Genomic DNA, 27,225 nt, shown 5'->3' on the forward strand with positions numbered 1-27,225 from the left:
TGAAATAGCCTTTCACCGGATTTCACCGGACTCTGACTCTGCAAATGTTGGTAAGATAGTCTCTCCCACAAGAAATGTTTTCCTTATCATTAAAGTGGCGTGTTTGGATTGTCCTAAGCTACTACCTTTCACCGGACTTGACCATGTCCAACTGCCATTATCAACACCTTGATGATCAGATTATCCTAAGTTCTTGAACCCATCAAGTCCCATTTCAGTTTACTTGGAGGTATTTAACTTGTAAAGTAGTAGTGTAAGTAGTCAATTAGGAGGAGAAAATCATTGGATTTACCTGGAACTCACATGATGGCATGATCTAGACCCTTCATTTTGTAGTCAATATTCATAATCAAGTTCAAGGATCTAATGGTTAGTAGAAAGCCACAGAGTTCTACTTGCACATAATAGTAAGGGATTTTGCTAGGGACCATTGCAGAAGGTATTTTGCGGGCTGCCTGCTGCATGAGAGATCAGACAGTTACGATTAAATGAATAAGACAAAATCTGAGCCTATGTGGCTGCTCTCATGCGACAGACACTGCGTGAAATGCCTTCTGCGATGGTCCTTGGCAAATCCCTAATATAATTTTATTAGTTAGGAACAAATTTGATCGGACCCTCTATGAGAGGATCCTTACCCTTCCTATTCGTGCGAGCTCACGTGTGTGCACGGGGGCGAATTTGTCATTAGTGGGGCGAATTTGTCAGCCTTTTTTTGAGAATGGGGAATGTTATGTCTGCCGCTTTTCTTTACATGGGACAGCCAACTACTACGTGGCACTGGCAGTCAAGCCTGTTGAATCCTAACCACGCGAGGTCCCTCTGTAGTCATAAGTACACTGGGGTGGCTGTCCCAAGTAAAAAAAGGGGCCACATCACATTTGAGGGAATTTTGTAAATCACGTCGCGCCGTAAATTTTTGAGCCAAAAACCTCTCATAAAAAGACTAAAATGTCCTTATATACGTGAGAACTGAGAAGATGAAAATTAACGTCTAGAAAGATACAAAATAATACCCTTGACGGTCTCATCAAAACAAGAGTTAAGATGGTGTAAAATGTTAAGATGGTGGGCCCACCAGATGCATGGGTTTGAGCTGAGTCAGTAGGACCGACCCTATCAAAACAAGAGGTGTAAAATGGTGGGGGTTTTCATCTTTTCAAATGTATATGGACATTTTGGTCTCTTTATAAAAAAACCTACCAAGGGTATTTTGCTCATGACACAGGATTTGCACACTTCACTCAAATGTGTTGACTATTTGCAAAGGGAAGTGATATATCCACCCCTTTTGATTACATGGGACACCCAGAGCCAGTGTACGTGGCAATCAGCCCCACTGAATCCTTCTGACGCAAAGTACATCAGCCCTTCAGCAGGCACTAGTCACTAATAAACTGTTGCTGGGTGTCCCAAGTAATCAAAAGGGACTGATATATCAGTTCCCTTTGCAAATCATTAAATTAGGACTCTTTTTGCAAATAGAGCAAACTATAAGACTTCTTTTGTATAAAAAAAAAAAAAAAAAAACAGGTTTCCTTTTTTCTAATGATGAATGATAGTAAGCTCCTTTTAAGAAATAAAAAGGCCAAGAAAATTGAGCTGTATTGGAGAAATTACTTTGGAAATGCACCATTGCGACTTTTCATGTAGGATTGGCACCGTACAATGAAAAGGCCAAAATGCCCTCTTCTTCTTTTTCTTCTTTAATTTTCTATGTTTTTCATCTCCTCGGTAGCTGACAATTGTTGCAACAAGAAGAGGAGCGAAAAGAAAAAGAAGAGGAAGGAAAAGAGGAGGGAGATATAGGGGACGAAAAAAGAATCGATGTCGAAAAATTGGAATGAAAGAAAAAGAAGGAAAAAAGAAAGGAGATTTGGGTCAACTCGATGAAATTTGGAGTCAACTCAGTAAAATATGAGGTCGACTCTGTAAAATGTGGACTCAACCCCACATCTCACCGAGTCGACCCTGAATCTCATCGAGCTGACCCCAAATCTCACCGAGTTGATCCCAAATCTCACTAACATGATCCGAACTCTCCCTTCCCTTCTTCCTCCTAGGTTTTTTTTCTGTTTTTTCCAGCATCGATTCTTCTTTTTTCATTCTTCTTCTATTGTTTTTTTTTCTATTTTCCAGTGTTGATTCTTTTTTTCCCTTCTTCCTCCTCTTTTAATTTTCTTCTTCTTTTTCTTTTTCTTAGCTTCTTCATCTTCATCCTCTTTTAAGGCCGTGGTAGAGATAGAAAAAACATATAAAAAAAAAAAGAAGCGAGCATTTTGGTCCTTTTCGTCATACAACACTAGAAGAACGTGAAATGTCCTAATAGAATAGTGTAAAGTAATTTCTCCAAGATAACACAATTTTCGAGGAACTTTCCCAGAGATTAATAGAGGAAGAACTAAAGGGTTCGCGCATGTTAGCAAAGTCTCTTAGTCATAGCCATCAAAAGCGAATTTGGGTTTAAGTCTACAATTTAAATTATAGCGTGGGACGTCATGGCTAACATGAGCAATTAGCGTGGTCGTTGCTTCCTCTTACTAATGGCCAAGAACATGAGTGACCTTTTATCTTCTATTTGTTTTGTCTTCCATATAAAAATGGGTATTGTGCAGAATTGGCTCCTTTTTTTTGGTTGGAAAGGAAATATGATTCTTAATGGGGCTTAGAAAAGTAAAAGAGGGAACAAGATAAAGAAAACAAAGACATCTTCTTCTTTAGATGAAAGCGACTGAAAAGAGACCACCACAAGCAATTCATTCATCAAATGCTCACAAATTACTCATCTCTAAGGCTAGAGAGTAAGACCGATCAAGTGACCAAACAAATGGTTGTTTGGGAAAATCAAAAGAAATTAGATTTTTTCTGCACACATGGCACAATCTCATTGTTGGGTTCTCCCATTGGTCATACTCTTGTGAGAATATCATTTTCCTTTTGTGCTCTGAGTACATCTTTGATTATTACTTGCATATAATCAAATTTGCAAGTGATTTTGAAGTTAAATATGAATATTGTTGGCCATCACAAGTCTGGCCTATTACTCTTGATCCCATCCCATCGGATGATCTAGACCTTTGATCAAGCATGATGAAAAACGCGTCCTAAATATGTCATTAAGCTGTATATAATTTTCCATCCTCATCAATGCCGCCGATCACCTTGCACATATGCCACGTGTGCATTGGATCATGATCGAAATGAGATCATCTTGCTAATCTATCTCAATAGACAATGTGTTAACCCAATAATTGAATATAATTACTTTGTTTCTTCTTCTTTTTTTCAAATGATATTTGTCTTATTCGGTAAGGTGGGTCAAAACCCATTACCTTCACATATCCATTTCTTTCCGTTTCTTCCTATGTAAAAATGGACGTAAAATTTGTTTTATGTTGTAAAAATGAACATTAAACAAATTTTACGTCGAAAGAAACAGAGCCTCAATGTAAAATTCGAGTAAAACAAATTTTTAAGCCGAAAGAAACAGAAAAAAAGTAGAGCCTTACTTGAAATTTAAAAGAGTCAATTTCACCTCAGTTCGCGACTAAGTGTGTCCCCCAAAATGAGCCAATTCACTTTCCGATGAGTGGCTGAGATTAAAATAAAAGTTTTGGGTTAGACAAATCTCAACCAAAGTGAATAGACTGATATTGGTGGACCTACTTACCCAGAAACAGCCTCATTTAAAGAAAGGAAAAGATATTTATTTGTGGGCATTTTCAAAAGGGAAATGATATATTCGTCCCTTTTTTTACTTGGGGCAGTCCCCTGTAGTGTAAAAGAAGTAGTCCTCAATAAACTATTGAGGTGTCCCGAGTAGGGGGTGGGGAAAGAGAAGCTTAGTTTGACAGATTTCCTAGATTGCAAGTAAAACGTAAAAGGAAAGAAGGAAATAAAGGCATTTTCCTGGCCCTGTTTTGTCCACGCCTTTTAAAAGAAGTAATATAGTGTGTTGGGCAACACCTAAAAGGCAATAAAATGGATAAGGGTAAGCTAGGCGACAATGCTTTTCGCCATATATTTTTGGCAATTGGCCAGTCGGAAACGATTATTGGCAGGTTGCAGACAAACGTCATTTGTTTGAATGAAAAAATCGATTATGAAATGGTGCTTTCACCAAAATCAGTTATTCTAAGAACTGATTATTACTTTAATCTATTATCATAATTATAATCACTTTTCAGAATCTAAGGCCCTGTTCGTTTAAGATTACGACAGCAGATTGTGTGTCCAAGCCAATTATTGGAATTTTGAGTCCAATAATTGTTTTTGGACTCACAATCAGTTTGTAGTAATCATAAACGGATAGGGCCTTAAACAAACATTACCTAATTAATTAATACATGATCACGAATAAGATTTTAAGGGATCTTGCAATTATACCCTAAGTCCCTGTTTAAATTGCAGGAATTTTCGGGAAAAGTTTGGAAAAGATAAACATTTTCAAAATTTCATGCTTTTCCAGTGTTTGATTGCACATCGCAAAAGGCATTTCGGGAGACAAGCCACCTTGTGAATGGAAACAACTCCGGCCACCTCGTGAATGGAGACAAGTTGTCTTCATTCACGAGGTGCCTGGTCTGACATGTGACAGACCAGCCGCGAAATGCCTTTTGCGATGGACACTAACAATTCTCTACAAAAAAAAAAACTTAAATGCCCCAAGTCAAGTTTTATTTATGAGAAATTCAACCCAAAAATCTCAAAAAAATTTTAACTATATAGCATTTTTCCCGAAATTTAGGATGAAATTACCAAAATTTTGGTATTAAATAAAATATTATTTTTAATGGTGTACCGCATTTCGGCCGAAATTTCGGTTTCAGAGAGGGCCGAAATTTAAAACCATGGATATAAGAAGTGGGGGTGTGGTACAATAAAAAAGAGGGGGTGCAATTATAAGTTCCCCAAAATATAATGCCCTTGTTAATTTTCATTAAGCAACAACGACAAGCATAGGAGGATTGCACGCGGTTGCTGAGTAGTCCCCATCAATACCGTCATTAGTTTGTGCCTTTTTATCTGTGGAGAATGAACAAAAAAAATGGTGTGTGGGACCACTGAATTAGAATTCATGCTCTCAAGTCTACAATTGGTGGGAATTTTGGGGCCCACACGTGCTACAGTTGGGAATCAACATAATGGGATTTTCTTGCCCGTTTCTTTACGTAATGGGAGCCTGTTTAATTGATTTCCATGTGATATTTCCACCCCCTCTTGCTTGTCTTTTCCTCTTCGTAAAACGACAAACAAATCGGGTGGAAATATCATTTTCCCTATCCATGTTTTTGCGACGGAATATGGACGCAAAGAGTGGAAAGTAGCAAGTTCCATGTGCGTGCATGTGAACAGTATAGTGATGGATTTTGTAGAGGAAGAATAAAAAAGATGGGTCCCACTCGAATTAAATAAAGGTGGGTCCCACTCGCTACATGCCAAAATGTCGTCATCTGACAACCATGCAACTCAACTGTATATGCGTAAATGAAAAGAACAAAACTATATGGACGTTATCAGGCTTATAAGTCAATCGTCACCGTTCATTAGAGCCCATACGAACTGCCTTTAGATCTGCCTCGAGATGTGTAATAAATTAAATGGACGGTGGGATAAACACCGGATTATAAACCTCCATCTTCTCTTGCCTCGTGTGAAAAGAAGATGTGCTTTCTTGGTCATTATTTTCATTTGTTTGGTGGAAAGACATTTTTGCAGAAGTTGGAAAGATATTTCCAACCCTTTTTATTTGTTTTTTCTTGGTCATTATTGGCACTGTTTGGATTGCAGGTTTTTCTTAGAAAAGTTTGGAAAAAAAAAAGCTCTTTAATTGTTTTTGGATTTTCTATTGTCTGATTACAAATGAAAAGAGTTAGTTGAACCTCATAATCATATCAATTCCCGTTGAATAATGGAAACAGAGTAAATAATTCCTTGGAAAACAAGGATAACTTTCGATTTCCATGGAAAAATGAGTTACAGTGGAAAATTAATCTTCCATGGGAAAAAAATTAGATTTTTAAATCCGGGATTTTACAATCCAAGATTTTAAGATTTTGGGTGGTCCCCTTTTGTAATATGGGTTCCCATATATGTCTGGTGCAAAAACCAGGAATCCCATCACAAAAAATAGCAGAGCACCTCATCTTGGAAAACCCATTTTATAGCTGTCAATCCCTGGGCTCTGTCAGTAAGAGGATTGAAGGCTGAATGGAAGAAATTCCGACTTGAGATGGAGATAAGAGACTTCAAAATAAAAAAGAGAGGAGAGAAATGAATCCAGTGCCCAGCAGGAACAGAACATGAGATTCTGCTGAGATCAATCTTGTATAATTCCTCACATTCCTGAGGAGGATGAAGGAAACGAGTTGAAGCATTTCTTCCAATTGAGAAAACTGGAGCTATTTTGATCACAATTAAATAAACATTTCCCTCTCATTTCACTGTGTTGCTTTCCAGATTCTATACAATTCACCTGTATTACACAAGTTAGAGCTGAGTAATTCAATAGCCTCCCAACCATGGGGAGAGCAATTCAACTCCATGGTCCTTCGATCGAGGGGCTCTCTTCTAACGTGATATATAGATCTAAAACTCCCTGACCTAATTTGCGCCTGATCGTAAAACATAACCAAAACATAGAAAATCAATCTAATAAACCAGGACACACTCCAAATTCAGAGCCAACACGGGCGAGATGTGCACCATGCTGAATATTTAGACAACTTTTATGCACCTCACACCCAAAATCATCGAAAAGTTTCTGGGCACACCAATCTTGGAATTGCATATGAATGCACCAAAAAACAACAAATCACACTGCCAACCTCAAAACCTCTAGCTTTCTTCTACTGTACAAAATAGTCCTCTCATGGAGAACATACCAGTTTAGTCAGCATCCTTTTTGCGCTTGCACCGACACAAGTACTGAGGTATTGGCCCTTCTTCACTGACCACCCACGGATGGGCTGCAACAGTTTCTAAGCGGATCCGCTGCCCTGGATCTATCACGCGAATATTTTGACATAACAAAAAGAAAAACTATCAGATAATTGCTTTCTCAGAAATTAAGAAAATTTCCAAGGAAAATTCGCCGACCTTTGCAGAGAAGCCCTTCCAGTAAGTTCTTCAGCTGTGGGTCAATGCCCTCTGGGAGAGAGAATGGATTATTGATGATCTGAAGAGGATGGTTTCAAGTTTACATTAATCTATGACAAGCTGAGCTCAAAGAAAGGCAACAAACAATAAAATTGAGTGTTTGAAAGTGGCAAATTGCAATCATCACCTTGTCATAAGTATCTTGTAGTGTGTCTCCAAGAAAAGGGTATTGACCAAGCACCATACAGTATAAGGTAACACCCAAAGCCCACGTGTCTGCACCCTTGCCGTGGTAGGTTAGCCCTGCTAAGAAAATTCAAATAAACATCACACGTCATCCGTCATGGATAGTCTTAATGCACTGATTCTCTGCCTTCTGGAACTTGCTTTAAGAGTGATGCCTCACCTAAACAGCACTCAGGGGCAGTGAAAACAGGAGTCCCAGGAGATCTTCGAAGCTCATCATTACTATCCTGCAGATAAAGTGAAGGAGAGCAAAGAATTACCACCTTGACATCTATCCTAACCATTTTCCGGAAGCCATGTTTACAGATAAAAAGTTCTTGAGCAAATTGGCCTGTCTTTCTCAAAAGTTCCCACAGTGCACGTGTTTCAGATTTTATCATAAATGTGGGCTAATTTTTTGTCTTGTGCTCATTTAAAAATAACAATTTCCCGATTGTTAGACACTCTCAAATGGCAACGAATCCAGACGGTGGAGCCAATTAAAGACCCCGCGTCGCCGAGCCTAGGGAAGGCGGGTACCGCATCGTCGCTAAATGAATGTCGAGTGGTTACGAAATCAAGGGACAGGGATGAGGTTGCAGCGGAATATCTAGCTCTAAAATGGAAGAAATTGGATATAACATGTGTTTCTGCCCACAATCCGTGGGTCGGGGTGGAGATTGAGGCCGCGGCGGGTGTTTCAACAAGATCGAGGGGAAAAGATGTAAGACCACCGGGTGGGGTGAGAATGGAGGAAATGAATGATTCTAAACATGAGGAGGGGGTGGTGGGATCGGAATCTCAAAGCAAATAGTGGCAGATTAGTGTCACCCTCTGTGGAGGCTACATCGAAACCATTGGATGATACTTTTGATAAGGAGCTTGACGAGAACATAAAATCTTGTCTTCTCCGCAGCCAAGTTGAAGAGTCTGCGATGGGTGACGATCTTGGCATCCTGTACAAGGATGATGTCGCTCGCACCCAAAAGATTTTCATGAAGATCGAAAACAAGGGTCGAGCCGGTAAACATAAATCAAGGAATCCAGATGCTGCTTCCATGGGTTTGCCGACCAACCATCTTCAAAGCCTACTGGACGAGCTTCGAAAATGTTCCATTTAGTCGAGCCCTGCGGGGTGGTGACGGTGATGAGCTTCGGAGTAGGGGTGGTTATTCGGTTATAACCGAACCGAAATCGGTTACCAAATTTCGGCAACCGAAACTTTTACAAACCAAACTGAAAAAAAAAAATCGGTTAATTCGGTTATAACCGAATAACCAAATTGTGGGAAAAAAAGAGGGAAAAAAGCAAAATCCTGGTTTGGATCGGAATGCTAGGATCATCCGATCGAAATGATTTTTTGAACACAACCTAATTAAGTTGTGATCAATCAAATGGACGGTTTTGATGATCCTATGGAGTGCACATATAGCACTGTTTTTTTGGAAAAAAAATGGTTTTTATCATAATTTCGTTTAATCGATTTTTATTTTTTTTAGATAACCGAAACCGAAATAGAACCGAAATGGAAAAAAACCGAACCGAACCGACCAAATCGGTTCGGTTCGGTACGGTTATTCGGTTATAACCGAATAATGCTCACCCCTACTTCGGAGGGATCAAGGTATCATATGATCTGATGAAGGGAAGGGATTGTAAGGTTACTGTTCTTCTTTTTTTAATTCGGACCTAGGATCTTCCGAGTCATCAGGAACGGTTCTTTTGTAAGCAGGACGGGACTATTGGTACCTAATGCTAATTTACCATTAATGGAATTTGTCGCTTTTCAAAAAAAAAAAAAAAACTCGGGAAAAGGAAAAAGAAAGCACAAAGCCTTGCGGCGTGCGAAGGTTAGAGGGTATTGTGGGAGGGGTACACGTTTTCTCAAATGAAGATCATATTCTGGAATATTAGGGGTTTGGGGACGAAGAGGAAGAAGTTGGCGGCAAAGGAAATCTGTCATAGTAGAAAACCTGACACTTCGGATATTAGTGAATCAAAATTTCGGGGGGTGGTGGAGAATACTATCTATGAGATTTGGGGTCGAAACAATCGTCTTTGGTGCTCAAAAGATGCAGTCGGAACCATTGGGGGTATTATTGTTGTTTGGAAGGAGGATTTATTCCGATGGGATGAGCAAACCATTTGGGGGCGGAATAGGGCCTGATTAATGCAGTACTCGTGCTGCTTGAGAGACTATTGTCTTTCGCGTATCAAGTCATCAGTTATCCGCGCTCTTTCTCTCAATCTGGGATTGGTAGGTTGGGGTAGTATATACCTGGGATATTTTGTTTTGGGTTTTTTTTTATGTAATTGTGGCGGGGGGCTACTGGTCCCCATACCTTCTGCATATTTGTTATTATCAACAGATGTCAATTTTGGAAAAAAAATAACAATTTCCATCAGCCAAGCTCGGATCTTGATAGCTTAGCGGTCCCTGAATCATCCTGCAATTAAGTTAAAATGTGAAGCACGCACATTCCAATGATAAAAATATCTATGAACACACAAACCAACCTAAAGCTTGGAATCCTACTTCGATAAATGTTTTGGTCTTTATCTACTGGAGAGTTCTGGGTATCTACAACAGAACATCATCACCAACAGACGCACGTGCACGTGCACGCACAACTCTCTTCAAAAGAGTTCTAGACTCAAACATACTTATTTAATTCCTCTATTTGATTGGAGGGTTATGCAGACTAAGGAGACATAGGTCTTGATGATGGTAATTTATGTAATTAAGAACAGATTTCTCTTGGAAGGTGGTTTGGAGAATGGACATTGAAAGGGAAGCTCCTTGGAGGAAGATTATTATGAGCAACATCAGGGGTGAGTGTCGGGGTCAGTAGGCCAAGAGTGTTAAACAGTCGAGTATGGTAGGGCCTCGGTTGTGTGGCAGTCAGTTTGCAGTGTTATGGATGACATTCAATCTTTGGTTGGGTACAGGGTGGGGAGGGATAAGATTGTGGGAAGATTTGTAGTTGAGCCATGTTCCATTGTGCAATGCATATCCGGACATTTTTTATGCGAGTAAAGGGTTTTTATTGTTAACCACTCAAAAAAATAAGAAAAGAAAAGGGGATTCATTGTTATGAATGGGAGTAGGATAGAGCAGGGTTAAAGTCTTACATTGTAACCTCAAAGATGAGGAGTTCAGGTGTTTGTGTGAATTTTTGTGCCCGTAAGATCATATCCATAGGCTGATCCTAGCCCTCCAATCTATAGACGTTTCCATAATTAAAAAAGCATAAAGGAGGGGGGGTAGGATTGAAATTATGTGGCTTTAATGGGTGCCTTTGTTAAAAAACATAAAGAAGGGAAGTAGGATTGAAAATATGTGGGTTGAATGGGTGCCTTCGTTAAAAAAAATCAAAAAAAGTAATGTGTAATTCTCATAGAATTTTGGGAGAAATTCAAATAATTCTCTCCTTTTCTCTTCTGCTATATATATATATATATATATATATATATATATATATATATATATATATATATATATATGAGAATAGAGTTCCTAAGGTGTCACCTCATATAGCTTATATGAGGTGGCGCTTAAAAACAAAAGGGGCCCACTTTGTTTGGATGATCCAAAGCATTCATTTGATAGGCCCTCACATAGATAGGGTGTGCCCAAAAAATCAACTTCATAGGATCATCCTAACCCTTCCATTTGTGGAGGTTGAAATGGATGGGTATAAACCTCCATAAATATGCCCATTTTTTACCTCCATAAATGGAAGGGTAAGGATGATCCTATGGACCTGATTTTTTGTAGGCACCATATCCATCTAAGGGCCTTTCAAATGAGTGGTTTGGATTACCCCAAACAAAGTGGGCCCCTTATGTTTTTAAGCGCCACCTCATATAAGCTATATGAGGTGACACCTTAGGAACTCTATTCTCTCTCTCTCTCTCTCTCTCTCTCTCTCTCTCTCTCTCTCTCTCTATATATATATATATATATATATATATATATATGAGGAAAAGGATTGTACGCTCGACCGTACCTAAAGTTAGGTACGGTAGAGTGCCAAATCACATGGGTCCCCCATATTTGGTGGGCATCTAAACCATTCATTTGCAAGGCCCCATCATAGATAGGGTGCATACCAAAAATCAGCACCATTGAATCATCCTAACCCCTCCAAAACTGGAGACCAAAATGGGCAGATTTGTGGACAAACACTGTCTGTCCATTTTGGCCTCCACAAATGGATGGGTTAGGATGATCCTATGGAGCTGATTTTTGGTATGCACCCTATCTATGATGGGGCCTTGCAAATGAATTGTTTAGATGCTCACCAAAAATGTGGGACCCATGTGATTTGGCACTCTACCGTACCTAACTTTAGGTACGGTCGAGCGTACAATCTTATTCCTCTATATATATATATATATATATATATATATATATATATATATATTTATTTTATTTTATTTAAATTTTTTTTGAAAGATGACAATTTTATTGATACTAAGGAAGTTACATTGGGGACCAGACGTCCCGAACGTCCCGGCTTGCCATACATAGAATCAATTAAGAATAGCCAGGAGCATACTCCCAAACAGATAAAAAAGGAAGAAAATCTACTAATTCATCCACTTCAGTGAGGACCATCCATTCAAACACTGCCGCCTACCTACCGAAAAACTAATTACCTCCCTATTATCTAAAGTCACAACCTAGATAATCTTCACCACTCCCTCAAAGACTCCAAAGCACAACCCCAAGGCCTTCAACAGATCGAATCCAACAAAAAGTGCCATATTTGGGGGCCTTCTCATGCAAGGCTTTCCTCAAAACAGATTTGTCATCACCATCTAGATGGTCATTTAGTTTGGTGATCTAGACAATCCATCAAGACCAGAGGAGACTCAAACGTGCCATGCTGAATCTGGGACTTTAGCAGATATACAACCCCGGAAAACAGGATCAGAACTCCCAGAGGGTCGCTGATCGCCAAATACAGCAACCCACCATTTGGATGTGGAGTCGCTTTTGTCGCCATCCAATACAAAATCCGATCCCCGAATTCCTGGTAAGATCCCAGCGCAAAATAAAGGGGGAGGGCCGACTACTAAGGGAAGTTGGTCTTCCCGGATCCTCAAGGGAGACCATACCTTATTGATTAAAACTCCTATATATATATATATATATATATATATATATATATATATATATATATATGAGTAAACAGTTCCTGCGCTCGAGCTCAGATAGCTTATATGCACTCGAGTGCAGGAAACAAGGGTAGGCTCAAAATTTTTTGGGGTGATCCTAAGCATTCGTTTGAAAGGCCCCATCATGGATGGGGTGTGTACCAAACCTCAGCTCCATCGGATCATCTTAGGGTGTCCATTTGTGAGTGAGAAAATGGACAAATATTGTTTGTCCACAAATCTGCCCATTTTTTCACCCCACAAATGCAAGGGTTAGGTTGATCCAATGGAGCTGATTTTTGGTACACACCCCATACATGATGGGGCCTTTAGAATGAATGCTTAGGATCACCAAAAAAATGTGAGCCCACCATGTTTCCTGCACTCGAACGCAGATAAGCTTATTTGCGCTCGAGCGCAGGACCTGTTTCCTCTAAGATTACAATGTGGACAACCAATCCCCGGCAAAAACAAACAACAATAACTATCAATGGTTCATCACCCACCAAAACAAAATCAAAATTACAATAACAATTCAAAATGTTTCCCCAGTATGTTCTCCCGTCACAATACACGAGACATGGAGATCAACTCCCGCCTTTGCCAGTGCATCTGCCATTGAATTCGCGGATCTTTTCCTATAATGGTAGGATGACGCGAATCAGATCCTTAATCCCATCGATTTTATCGGAAATGCGCCACGGTTCGCAATTACATTCATTACCCAAGCGATGGCATTAGTTGAGTCTCCTTCAACAATCAGCGGCCCATGATTGTTTTTCTCATACCATCGCAAGCCGAATAGCAGAGCCATCACTTCCGCCTCATTTACATCACATAATCCTGCAGGGCCAGAATAGGAAATGATGATGATCCCTTCGGGTCCGTTCACTTGCGTTCTCAAGAAAGCGCTGGAAAGGAAATTACAGTGTATTTTCTCGGGAAATATAAAATCCCGCCGTTCTCTTCCTTTCTAGGGAAAGTAATAAGTATTACGTGGAAAATTTGCTTTCTCGCCAAATGCTCGAGTTGATTTCTGTAAAAAGAGTCAGGAAAGCGTCTTTCCCTCACACGCGAGAAAACTTATCGGGCTTATGTTTTTCAACCCACGCAGCTGAGGAGCCCTAGCCGCTCCTCTTCGTCTTCATCGGGCACTCCGGTGACGGTAATCACTCCGGCGAGCACCCAAAGACCGGCGATGCTCATATTTCTCCTCCGTTTTTCAAGGTACGGTCTCGTTTCATCTTCTCCATACCTGCATTTTTTTCTCTTTTGTCCGCGATCTGTTGTGATGGGGGTGGGTTTTTTCCGCGATCTGTTGTGTTGGTGGTTTGATTTCTCCGGCAACTATTGTGTTGGACGTTTCTTCTTCCCCATTATTCAAGATCTGCTGTGTTGGGGGTTTAATTTTCCGTGATCTGTTGCTATGGGGGTTTGATTTTTCCGTGACATGTTGTGTTGGTGGTTTCTTCTTCTCCACAACAGATCTGCATCTTTTACAAGATCATGAATCATTGCGGGAGAAGTTTAGATTTGCAAAATGGGGTTTCGATCTTGCAAATGGGGATTTGGGTTTCGATCTTGCAAAATGGGGTCTTGGTCTTGCAAATGGGGTTTCGATCTTGCAAAATGGGGTTTCAATTTGTAGGAGAAGTTTCAATGTGCAAAATGGGGTTTTGATACGCAAAATGCGGTTTCAATTTGCATGAGAAGTTTCAATCTTGCAAAATGGGGTTTCGATTACCAAATGGGTTTCGATCTTGCTGCATATTTGCTTAATATGCTTTGAAATGCTTAATATCAAAACTTGCAAACAGATGCATCGATTTGCGCACACCCAATTTGGGTTTTCCTAACCCAGATATATCTCTTTTTCTCTGTTGACCGTAAACCCATTTTTTGGGTCTCCACCATCTGTTTCTAACTTTCTTTCTCTTTTGAATCATCCACAAATCCTAGATCTGTAACTTCAAATTTTTTATTACTTGCTTTCTTTCTCTTTTGAATTCCCATTTGGGAAGAAATCTTCCTCCCAAATCCCTTTTTAGCATCCTAAATCTCCACCCAATCCCCATTTCTTCTTTCTCTTTAACCTAATCCCCACCCAAAACACCCAATCTCAACTCCAACTCCCTTTATTTTCTCTTTTCTATCTTTTTTGGCCTTTATGGCCTCTGTATTTGTGTAGTTCTTTCCATTGTCTTCTATGGCCTTTGTATTTTTCTTCAAGGCGCACACTACGTGTTTGATCAAATGTCTAAGAGAGGTGTTGTGACTTGATTGTCTTCTTTTCATGGCAAGTCGGCCTTCAACTTGAGGGGGGTGTTATCTAAGTAGCTCTTTGTGTGTTGCCATGTAGTCCTTTGTGGTTGTCATGTAGTTCTTGGGTTGTCTCTCTTTTTTTTCTTGATGTTGTCCTCTTTATGTTGTCTTTTCTTGAGGGAGTGTTGTATTTTCTCTTGTCTTGTTGTTGTGTCCCGGGCACAGGTAGTCTCGCCCGAGGGGGAGTGTTCGGGCTGTTCTTCGTGTTCTTCATCCGATGTCTTGTCATCTTTATTGTCAGTCCTTCGTGAGTTGTTCATTCGCATCCGCGCTGTTTGTTCTTCATATCATTCAGTGTTCTCTTCAGGCAACGGTGTCCCCGTCGACCTTATCTCCAAATGATGGTGTCCCCATCATGCTTAATATGTTCAGATCTTGCAAACAATTCTAGTGCTTAAGATTTGTTTTATATTTAGATGTTTCATATGCTTTAGATGCTTCTACTCATTAATTTAGATGCTTCTAGTGCACCGCTTCATGGATAATAGAGTTCAAGTAGTTTATTGCTTCTATGTTTATTTTTTCTTTGCGTGCACCACTTCATGGATAATTTGATTCTATTGATAGTTTTTTATTGGGTTATTGTTGAAGGGTTTTGTGTTTTTTCGGGGGTTTCAATCTGGGTGTTTGTCCTTGTAGGCTACCATCATGCCTCGACAACCAGCAGATAGGCGAATGTTGATCCTTCGAGCAGCAGCTTTAATAATCTCTGCGACGACTGCATTGACGGTTAGGGTTCGACTATATCTTGAGCAACATATGACAAGAGCCCCTTACGAAAGCAGGTACCTAACCTGTAGGACTTTTGTTAGACGTATCACGTGCGCATAGGACCATTGTGTTGCTCTTCTTCGTATGGATGTTCGTTGCTTCCACACCTTCGTGGGCATTTTCAGAAACACGACCTTGCTCGAAGACACGATTCACTGTTTTGTCGAGGAACATGTGGCGATTTTCTTACATGTAATTGCACACAGTGAAAGGAATCGTAGTATTAGGGCATTCATAAGACTGTCAAAGGCAACTGTTTCAAAGTATTTTAATAAGGTTCTGGATGTTGTGCTCATTTTGCAAGACCTGTTCATATTACCTCCATCAAGGGACACGCTATGGGCAATCCTTGATAATCCTAATTTTATGCCTTACTTTAAGGTACCTTTACGATAGCTATGCATTTCGACTGTAGGTTGTAAGTGACTGGTGTGTTTGCACTGATGTTTGACATCTGAATGTCCATATTCTAGGATTGTATCGGTGCAATTGATGGGACACACATTCTTGGAAAAGTACCTCTCGATATTAACGTATTAGTCGCTTGCGACTTTGACCTAAAGTTTACTTACGTTCTCGCTGGGTGGGAGGGGTCGGCATCAGACTCAAGGGTGTTAGCATCTGTTATATCAAAGCCGAACACGATTCCTGTTTTGAAAGGTAATAGTCAGGTTATTATTCCGTTTGTATCGATGCGATTTCCGTAGGTTACGGAACTTATGTATAATCACTTGTTTGATTGTAGGAAAGTTTTGGGTACCCATGTCTGTCCCATTTTATAACTCCAATCCGAGGTATTAGTTACCATCTCAATAACATTTGAGGGCGCAAACCTAAAAAACCCGAGTTGTATAATCAAAGGCATTCAACGGCCAGGAATGTAATTGAGCGAGCTTTCGATGTCCTGAAGAAGCGATTCAACATAATAAATACGAGGCCTATGGACTCATATGACATGCGGATCGACATAGTGTTAGCCTGTTGCTGCGTCCACAACCACAATAGGAGGGAGATGCCTGACGATTCCTACATTCAGGTTGTTGACGATGAGCTGGCATCGACTCCAGCTGAAGAGGAAGAGGATGATGGACCTCCTCCAGTGCCACCTATGACCAGGGCCGAGGATGTAAGGCAAGGTGGTAATATTCGAACTGCAATCATGAATCAGATGTGGAATGATTTCCAGGCATGTCGTCGTCGTTAGGAAACGACATGTTGACAGAGTTGGATATGTTTGTTCGATTTTACTATTTGGATGTGTTGTTTGCTGGACTTTGTTTCTTTGTGTTGTACTATTTTGATATGCTAGATACTCATTTGGTATGTTTGTTGGGATTTGTTGTAAGGAATGATAAAAATGTTTGTCATCATTTGGTATGATTGATGTAACAAATATCTTGATTTGTTGGATCTGCAACTTCTATGATTGAATATTTTTTATATGAAAACTTTCAAAAATTTGCACGCGAGATGGCAACAAGTACAGGTAGGGTTCTCTTAGCAGCCCTGAAGCATCAGATAGCCGAGGGTCACAAGACTGGTGTCGGTTTCAAAGAGGATGCTTACAATGTTGTTGCCCACGAACTGTCTACCACCCTGAACAAGACCCTTGCAAAAGATCATATCAAGAACCATTTAAAGACACTGAAGACTACCTTTAAGACTCTGAACTCCATCATTAACCTCAGTGGCTTTGGCTGTGATGCAACCATCTGCAAAATATCGGTTGAGGAAGAGGTGAAGAATGATTACCTGAAGGTAATATTCGAATTTCGTTTATCGCTATGTGTCATTTATACGGTACTTTTTTAAATGGTATTTCGTGACAATGTCATTTCTTTTTTGAAGATACATCCAAAACACCTTCGCTTCTTTGCCAAACGGTACGAACTATATGACGAAATGAAAGGTGTTTTCGACGATGATTATGCACGTGGGGAGGAGGTGAGGGGTAAAAGGGCCCCTACTCAGGAGACACAGGATACGAACAAGAGTTAGAATACCAGCTTTGGAATAAAAGAGCAATACCGAATCAACATCATACAATCCATAACCATGGATTTTGTTCTCTTTGCATTTAAGGCGGACGTGTCAATGAAGAAAAAGAATTAAAATCAAGAAACAGAATCAGAATCATAACCAAATGCAAACTTTCCTCTAATAAGCTAAGGGTATTGATATTGTTTAGCTGTCCACCGTGTTTATGGAAAAATCTGTATATCCTCATAACAGACTCAACAGTAATCTTTCCAAGCATATGCTATTGTGTTTACTTTATTCGTAGATTTTAGTCAAATGCATATGCATCAATGATGAAGTCATATGCTTTGACAACATAAGTGAATACCTGAAAACATAAAGAAGCTTGAGGAGCACGTGCTCTTACACCTCAGACTACTTGCATTCACATGGAAAATTAAGAACAAATGAACAGGAAAACTAACATACCTCAAAGACCTGGCTGACACTGAAATCTCCTATCTTCACTGCGCCACTGCTTGTGACCAGAAGGTTATCAGGTTTAATGTCCCCATGTACAATATTCTGTTGGTTGGCAAAATAACCAAGACATGATCATATTAACAAGCTCAGAATGGTAAAAAATTCAAACTTCTACACAATACAACATTTCAACTAAAAGTGAAGAAAATGTTATTTCCAAAATTGTATCAAATATCAATCCTGAACTAACATAAGAATGTAAGAGAAAAGATAATAACATATCAAATGCAGTTTTTAAATATCCAAAATAAACCTTAAATCAATGATTGTGCAAAATATGTATCAATTTTCAGGTGTTCCCAATCTGATTCAGAGTACGGTGTGTGTACTGTGTAATACTGTAATTATTGTCATTATTTTATATACATTCTAATTTAAGCGCTTATCTCCAATGGATGTGGCTGGTCATGTCCAGGCCATTTGGTTCCTTGTTACAAGTTACAACTCACATATTTTTCCATTGGGAACCGGCACACTTGATAGAGACACTTACTACCCAGCTGCTAATGTTTCTCATAGTTGGACTGTTGAAGTTAGGCAACATCGGAGGAAGAAGAGAAGTATCCAGCCGATCTAGGAAAATCAAACAAAATATAGTAGGACAGATAGGTAATTGTTCATGCAGCAAACAAACTAGAACTGTATAAGGGAAAACTATGTAAGAGAGAGCACGCCAACCTTTGCAAGATTCCAACCCTTTCCATAGCAATGCCCAACAACTAATTCAAGGAATGTTCCGTGGAAAACAAACTGCAACCAAAACCCTCTAACTACAGAAATAGAATCATGAAAACAGGCCCTCCAGGAAATCGAGTTAGATTATTCCTAAAAGTCATCTAAATTCTCATTAAATAAACATGGGTGAGAAAATATCATGACATCAGTACACTAGTATAGCCCGTTATGATGGGGATCCAGACTTATGATTCTGAGTGTACCAGCGACAGAAGAGATACAGAGACATGCACATGACTTTAATCTGGATGGATGACTAGATTCTTTGATCTGCATGTATTAGATCGATGATCCGACGGCACGAATGATCCATAGATGTTACAGACATATTCTAGATGGCCGGTGGGCCCACATTTTTCAGAGATGATTCCATAAGTTTTTCAGAGTTCTTTTTTTAGTTATAGGGTTTAAAATGAGTTTTTTTTAGATCTAGAAGGAATCTATCTCTATACAGCCTCTGAAGTGATGAAACATTAGAAGCTGAGTGATATGTTCATCTTTCATATCACTCGCAATGGAAATAATAATATTTCCTGGTTGGCCTATTTGATAGAGCTCAATGGGAAGAGCAATATAAAACGTGCCGATTCCAAAAGACATTCAAGGGAAAATTTTATTCACGATGGGAATTAAAGCCTTCCAACATCAAACTCGTGATTATTCCTGAAATTCATGAAAAGATCCTCTAATATAAGCTTCCTATGACAACCTTAGAAGACAGGTGTCTGGACCATTGCTTCAAGCAGAACCAATTGTAGTTGCACGAGAACTAGTTAGAGGTGTCCATCCAAAGGTTGCCAAAGCAGGAAACGAAGGCTCCCGAGATGGCGGGAAGCATGAAGGGTGGGGGAAGTATTGGGGAAGCACGAAGGGAAGCGCCGGGGAAGCGCGACCGGGAAGCGTGTTTCCCATTTTTGTGATTCCCATAAAATTAAAATGATGGGAAGCGACGGGGAAGTGTGTTCCCATTTTTGGGGAAGCACGATTCCCATTTCATTTTGGGGAAGCATGATTCCCAAATTTTTTGGGAAGCGTCGAGATTCCTGATTTCGAATCGTGATTCCCCGATACAGGGGAAGATTCCTGCTTCATTGGTGATGACCTCCTGGACTAAACTAACATGGTTCAAAGGTAATATTCCTTAACAACTGTTAAAAGGTTCGCAAATAGCTCTTGGAAAAACGCATATAAAGAACCGTCTACTCCATATGGGTATCCAGATCAACGGTATTGTCCCCTCTCGAAGCTTGGCATAGAATATATGGACCACCAATTCTTTCGCTGCTTAAACGGCTTGGATCTGGAAATCAATCCTAGACAAATCCAAAATAAAACGTGAAATTTCATATCTTTACTACTTGCTACAGAATGGTTTTCCAGACTCTCTTCAAGAGAACTGCTAATATCCACTGGTCTAAAGCTCTACTTCTGTCATCATTAAAAAAAAAAAAAAAACTATACTTCGGTGCTTCTTCCTTCCATGTATTGCTGGAAACAAACTCAAGAACATTTGAAAGAAGGAACTCCATAAGAAAAGATTCTTCCGGATCTTATTTTGATGGACATTGAGCAGAAACCTCACCTCCCTCAATCTTAAGGAAGTTGGCAGACAAATAACCAGTAATTTTTTTTTAATGGCAGAAAAAAAAACCAGCAAATTAGATCAACCTTGGATATTTCTTAGAGCTAGAACGTCAAAATCTGATACTTGCAATTGGTTCCAACCTGATACAGATGAAATCAAAATCAATACTAACACCTCCCTTACATTAGAAGAGGCAAGCGTTGGAGGGACTGTGTACACACACAATGGATCACCAATTTCTGCACTCTCAGTCAACTGCAGAAGAGAGGAGATCGTACGCTTGAGCTCAATGCCATTTTTGAAGTTCTTCAACTAGCCTTGCAAGAGAATTACAATTTACAACGAAATCCGGATCGAATATGGCTCACTTCTTCCCGTCCATATTATAAATCAAGAAACAAAAGGCCCATCGTTTACTGAGATAATTCTTAATCCCATTGATAATACGTAATGTTATTGGAACAATTCTTTACAAAAAGAATCATGGAAGAGTACCCATGTATAGCATAAAGGAAATGAAACTGCAGACGACCTCTGCAAGATGCATAGAGCACTCTCTTTTCCACGGAAACTTAATAAAATTTGTAAATAATTATGGTATCGGAAAATGAAAATTCTGATGCAATTCTTTCAATCTCGTCTAATATACTGGTAGGGGTCTTGTCAAACCTTAGGTGGAATGTACATTAGGATGTAAACAATTCCATGATCTGTTTCAGTACTCTGTAGGGCTCTTGTCAAACCCTAGCTCGCCCACCAAAGAAAAACAATGCTGTGATGTTTAACATTTTACTCATACTCAGAAAGTATTTTAGGCATCTGTGAAAGAATGCATTAGTTCCTGGGGGGGCAGGGGGCAGGACTATAGAGAAAGAAACAGGAAAAGGAACGAGTAAGTCTTAAATGAAGTACAACCATAACAAGAAACAAGACTCTCATCCCTTTTGGAACTCACTAACCATGTGCATCATATAAAAGTGGAAAATATGCAATAGCTTATGGAAAGAAAGAATTATAACCTGAAATATAGCATCATAAACAAGGTCGCTAAAATAACAACTTACGTGAGCATGGAGATACATGAGACCAGCAACTATGTCCTGCAGGTATCTCCTAGAAGTATTTTCCCCTATGCCACCTGGCGGACCAGAACCCTCACATACCCATTGGCCTTCTAAATACTCCATAACTATGCACAGGAATAAGATTTAACTTGTAACACGTAGGTTAGAGGATGGCATAATCAACTCGAGAAGAATAAAAACCTACTAAAAGGAAAGTGTCAATAAATACCCATGTAGAAGTGATCTGTGTTTGGATCATCAATCACCTCAATGAGATTGACAATGTTCGGATGGTCCAACATTTTCATGATTGAAACCTGCAAAGAAAAGGGGAAATTTGAGAAGTTCCGCCCTTATTCTGTAAACATGAAACATTAACATATTTAAGGAATCTCTACTGCACATGATGTTCTATCATGCATTGTGCAAAGATGTTTCAAATATTTTGTGTCAAAGAGTCGACATATTTCTATAAAGACTTTTGTTGTATTGATTATTCACGTCATGCTTATGTTAATTAGGGGTTGCATGCTACTATTATAATTGAATTAGAACCCTTTTATTGCTCCTAAATTACCAGGTTTGCACCACCTCTCCGTCCTCCAAGAAACAAAATGGTCCAACTGATGGCCATAATGCGTTCAGATGATTTAATCCTAATGATTCAGGATGACCCCTATCTAAATCATGGGATATGAAGATTGTGGTGCAAAGTGAAGGGAACATAAGCTCCGGCTACTGACCATGGATGGAATCCTCTCCTGCTAGAGTCAGAAGATTGGAGGATCACGTGCCTTCAAAGACTACACATCCTAAGGATGCAACAAAACATTGAAAGGGTGTACCATTCTTCACGATGGACCATGCTTCAATGCTGTTGATATGTGTAAATTTTCAAGGATGACGATGAACAAATGGAGGCAAAAGCATGTCAGGTTGTTTGTGCATTTTGTGGCGAAGCAATACAGGGGGGATCACCCAAGGATTTTATGCTCAATTTTCCAATAAGAGTTGGCCCTAAAAAGAGAGTATGTATGATAATTTTTCAAAGAAGTGAAAGAGTATAAGTTAATCCATTTTAATAGACACGGTCACCAAATATATTTCCCCATCTTATATATATCCTTACTGTAGACCCAGAACTTTTGAACAATTCAATGTCGTTCAACTTATATAATTCCCACTTCCACCCAAAGTCAAATTATGTGATCCAAGGGCACCAAATATACTCACTCCAAAGTATGCAAAGAGAAAATTGTCTACCACTACGGAGCACTGTGTCATATCAAATGAAAGCACGAGAATGATATCGAAGGCTAATCCCAGGCAATCTCTTAAAAAATATGTAAAAGCAGAAAGCAAACTACTCACCTCCCTAAGAACATCAGTCATGGCAGTTTCAAAAGGTGAAACTCTCAACTTCAATAAATGAGACTTGTGAAATGCCTGCAGTAAGTAACACAATTCAAAAACAAGTAGAGTGTTGTCTCAGAAAATTGGTGCAATTTCAATGGTGCATGGGAACAATATAAGTGATAAACAAAAGCATACACACATAAACAATGGTGAGCCAAAAGAAGTACTCTGACTCCATTGATTTGAGTGCAAATTGTGCAAGAGGGAAAATACCATTGATGAGAAAAATAAAACTGCTAAGTGTAAACGAAACTCGGATAGGAAAATAAATAGGCTGGTCGTTTGTATTGTGGTTGTCATGTCTATACTACAATGAATGTATTGTTAAGAAATATCAAGTGCAGACCATTATAACTGAACCAAAAGGAGGTACTTATGAAATATACTCAGATGCCATCACATTTTTTCTTGGTGGTGTGTGTGCGTGTCTGTGTGTGTGTCAGTCAACCTTGCAGTCATTGGTGGACCTTACCTTTGTAAAAGCTCGGGAAAAAACAAACCACACAAAACAAAATAATAGAAGAAAGGGAAGCAACATAAGTATACTCACACCATACTCAAGCCTTTACATTGGGAAATACAAAAACTACCTTAATTGCATAGCGCTTCCCATCTATAGTACTTCTGTAGAGAACCTGTTGCATCGAAGAGAAGTTCGCAAGGTTTATTTCTTTCAAGTGAGATAATTTATTGTGACAGCTCCATTCTTACCACTTTGCCATAGCTTCCAGAAGCAATCTTACACTCCCGAACATATTCATTAACCATTTTGTTTCCGTTCTCATCCTGAACATGAAGTTTGCAATCAACAGTCATTGACCACATCATTTTGGACATACCAAAAACAAAAGTATGCAATAAAGTGATCTAAATTCACCCAGTAATTATTATCCACAGTCATTATCCACATAATTCACCCCAGTAATTTAGGTTAGTAGGACAGTATGCTCAGATATAAAGTGATCTAAATTCCCAAACAATTGAAGGTAGAGAGTTTCAACCAGGTAGCAAAAGAAATTCTTCATATTGGTTGAAAAAGCATATGACAGTGCTCTTTAGGCATGATATGTTGCCAATAACTATGCAGCCTTGGCAGAACGAAAGAGATATTCTTTCTTTCTTTCTTTTTTGAATGGTAAGAGATATTCTTTTTTTTCTTTGATAAATGGAAGGGGTGCAGAGCATGAGGACCTACAAAGAGGTCATAAAACCCAGAACTACTCTCAAAATACACAGATAAAAGAAGATTTTGCCCTCAATAATCAAAATTAATAGCATAAAGACCATAAAAGGAAAATAAAGTGGTCAATACTATCCTTGGAATCTCAATGGGCAGTTGTGACTAAACCTTTTCAAGGAATAGCAACCCAAGAGATAAGAATAATATACGGCTATTACATTTATGCAAAAATTCAGAAAAGAAAAATAGTTAATAGATGATTCCACCTTATCCATGGGCTCTCAAACTAAATGCTGATGGTTCAAGCATAGGCAATTTTGGCATGCAAGGGTATACTAGGCATTATTAGAGATCATCATGGTGTGGTATATAGAAGTTCTCAGGCCAGGTCCAAGTTAATGATGCTATTTATGTGGAGATTCTCGCTGTAAGACAAGGATTGGGGATAAATGTCATATCATTTATAAGCTTGTTGATTATAGAGGAGACTCATCAAACGCGATTAAGTAGATGCATCTGAGGGTTTCCCATGAAGATTGGGTGATGTGTTAGAGGCTCTGCACATTGCGACAGAACTCCCCATTTCTTATGAGTATGTTGGATACAAATTCCAGGGCATTGAGGAAGACTCCCTTGCAGGAGTGGTTTCAATAGGCTCCCATTGGCTATTACTATTAGTGATCAATTTCTTTTAGCTAAAAATACTATTAATTGTAACTGTCTTTTCCATTTCGTGTCCACATTGACCAGCTCGATCATCTTGATGTTGCTGTGTTTCTCATTCAATTAATGAATTTTCTATTCTCAACTCAACTCGACTAAGCCTTTGTCCCAAACCAGTTGCTTCATTCAATTAATGAATTTTCTATTCTCAACTCAACTCGACTAAGCCTTTGTCCCAAACCAGTTGCTTAGGAATTTTCTATTCTGTCTTTAAAAAAAAGTGTAAATTGGCTTAGGATGAAAAGGCTGATAGAATGATACAACTAAAATACTGCTTCATCCACACTCATAACACATTTGAGTAACATCTTGTACATGACACTACAACCTGCACGTATGGCATCATCAATACGACAATTTGAAGAAATAATGCTTCTTAAAACCTTATTTCTCGTATAAGAAATAGACTACATCAAACTCTTCAAGAGTATAACATGGAAAAGACAAGGGATAGATGAAGGATAACTGTAAGATTCTATCAGTTATTCATCCATTCCTATCACATCCTCTTGAATACAAGTTTATATATCACAAAAAAAAAAGCATTAATGTTTACATTCACTCAAAAATGCCTTGCAGTCCCTAACCCCAACAGAGAGGTTTTGGTAAATTTCTTTGTTTACCTCTGTGCGAGTAACACGCCGAGTTTCCTTAACAGGAATTTCCCTGCATATTGTACCACTTTCGATTCGGAATGACAGAATCTCATCAGCACCTTTACTCTGGGGTTGCAACTCGACATCAACTCCACAGAAAGAACTAGTAGCTTCGCCATTATAAAAGCTTCCATCCACATCCTCCAGACTATCTGGCAACAAGAACTCCCGGGATAAACGAGCACCAGGAGCGTGAATAGACCTCAATGGTCTCTGGGGTTTCCGCAAGAACCCAAAGCAGCTACAGCAACCCATATCCATCAAACTCAAGATAGAAAAACTCTTCCCAAACATAAGAACTTTGGGTAGGTGGAGATATAAATAGAATCTGTAGCAAGACAATAACACAAATGAATTCTTTGACTTGGAGAACACAACAGAGATCCCAATTCCTGCATTGCGGGTGACAAACATTAAAGTATTAAACACGATATCAAACTATGCACGACAAAAATGGAAAAAGCGATCAAAAGAACTACAGAAAAGAAATTATTAGTAGCACCCAAGATTAAAGTTTAGTTTTTTCCTTTATAACTAAAAGAGTTTCACCCCAATGTACAATACGGCCAAATTCAATAACCGAATGCATAGTGAACCCAACCAATACTGGGAATTATAGTTCTGAGTATTTCAAACTTGTGTTACTTCCAAGTTGGAAGGCCCTGTTCGTTTGGGATTATGACAACCGATTGCCACCCCCCCAATCCGATTATGACAACCAATTGTGAGTGCCAAATTATATCTGATTCCAATGAACGAATTTTGCCATTTCTCAATCAAAACACTATCAGGAAAACAACAAAGAGAGGTGAGAACTACAAATACCTGGCAACTGAACAAGAACAGAGAATCAAAGGGCATCAGGCCCAGCTCGACTTCGTTATCCTAGAGGATGCCATTCACACAATGAAATGAAGCAACTGATGAAATCAATGCAGCTCATCCTCACAACCATCTTGAAAAAATAAGAACAGTATCTTGACCTTTTCCATCAATAGAAAAATAAAAAACAATAAGCCAACCATAAAATAAAGTAATAAACAAAACCAAGATTCATACAATTTGCAAACCAGACAAATGGCCACAGGTCATTCATACGCCATCAAGAATCAAAGATAATGAATTTTCCAAAGCACGCGTATTCATAACAATAAATATAAATGTTGAAAACCTACCTCAATTCGTAACATAGGAAAAGGGAGGGAAAAGTCAATCCAATTTCATGAACGAAAGTCGTAATGCATTATGGATACGAAACCCTAACTCCAATTTTATAGGCAAGATTGGATCTCGAAAACCCTAGCTTCGATTACACGAGCGGGAAAAGAAAATCATTACGTATTAAAAAACGGGAGACGAATCGCCATCGATGGAAGAAGAAATATCGAAACCCTAATTGAAGTCACAAATAGCTGAAGAAGATCCGAAACCCTAGAATCTTTGATCTTTGGAACGGATCGAGAATCAGGACAATATATCGGAAGAAGAAATCAAAGGGGGAAATGGAAAGAAGATTTAGATTTAGATTTGCAAACAAAAATGAAAAGATGGAGGCGAAATGAAGAAAGAGGGAGAAGCAAAAGAGCGCTCGGTTGTTTTGTACTGCGTGTGACCCCAAATGCATGGAAAGGAACACGGCTGGAAAGAAAAGGGAGATGGTAAATTCGCACCCACTTTGGGATAATTCGCACCCACTGGAACGTGAAAAAAGCGTTCTCCCACATGATTCACGTTACAGGGGTGCGAATTATCCTACAGGAAAAACCAACTTTTGGGAAATATGAT

General features: G+C 39.2%; 1 protein-coding gene across 3 annotated transcripts; it reads right to left on the bottom strand.

Annotated features, from left to right (window-relative positions):
- Window positions 1-6,386: 6,386 nt before the first annotated feature.
- On the bottom strand, window positions 6,387-27,072 carry LOC143860896 (serine/threonine-protein kinase GRIK2-like). 3 transcript variants are annotated; one of them, XM_077371744.1, is made up of 13 exons: window positions 26,616-27,072; window positions 26,266-26,423; window positions 25,408-25,768; window positions 23,593-23,667; window positions 23,472-23,516; window positions 22,837-22,911; window positions 21,695-21,782; window positions 21,466-21,590; window positions 18,028-18,123; window positions 7,505-7,571; window positions 7,286-7,404; window positions 7,099-7,177; window positions 6,387-7,004 (listed from the first exon to the last, which is right to left on the bottom strand). In XM_077371744.1, the coding sequence occupies exons 3-13, from the start codon at window positions 25,732-25,734 to the stop codon at window positions 6,889-6,891; spliced, it is 1,212 nt and encodes a 403-aa protein (XP_077227859.1). In that variant the 5' UTR covers window positions 25,735-25,768; window positions 26,266-26,423; window positions 26,616-27,072; the 3' UTR covers window positions 6,387-6,888. The 3 variants fall into 3 exon arrangements, with proteins under 3 accessions (XP_077227859.1, XP_077227860.1, XP_077227858.1); XM_077371745.1 differs by having other exon boundaries at window positions 7,286-7,401; window positions 25,408-25,832; window positions 26,616-27,070; XM_077371743.1 differs by having other exon boundaries at window positions 25,408-25,832; window positions 26,616-27,070.
- Window positions 27,073-27,225: the final 153 nt, after the last annotated feature.

This window comes from Tasmannia lanceolata, unplaced genomic scaffold (genome assembly GCF_043159265.1).
Source record: "Tasmannia lanceolata isolate RefF3 unplaced genomic scaffold, GAP_Taslan_0.1 ptg000037l, whole genome shotgun sequence".
NCBI lineage: Eukaryota > Viridiplantae > Streptophyta > Magnoliopsida > Canellales > Winteraceae > Tasmannia > Tasmannia lanceolata.

Coding starts and splice junctions, on each gene's coding strand:
- LOC143860896 (XM_077371744.1), bottom strand. CDS start 25,734: ATGTTTGGGAAGAGTTTTTCTATCTTGAGTTTGATGGATATGGGTTGC. Junction 23,517..23,592: donor CTGGAAGCTATGGCAAAGTG/GTAAGAATGGAG, acceptor TCGATGCAACAG/GTTCTCTACAGAAGTACTAT. Junction 7,178..7,285: donor TACAAGATACTTATGACAAG/GTGATGATTGCA, acceptor CATCCTCTTCAG/ATCATCAATAATCCATTCTC.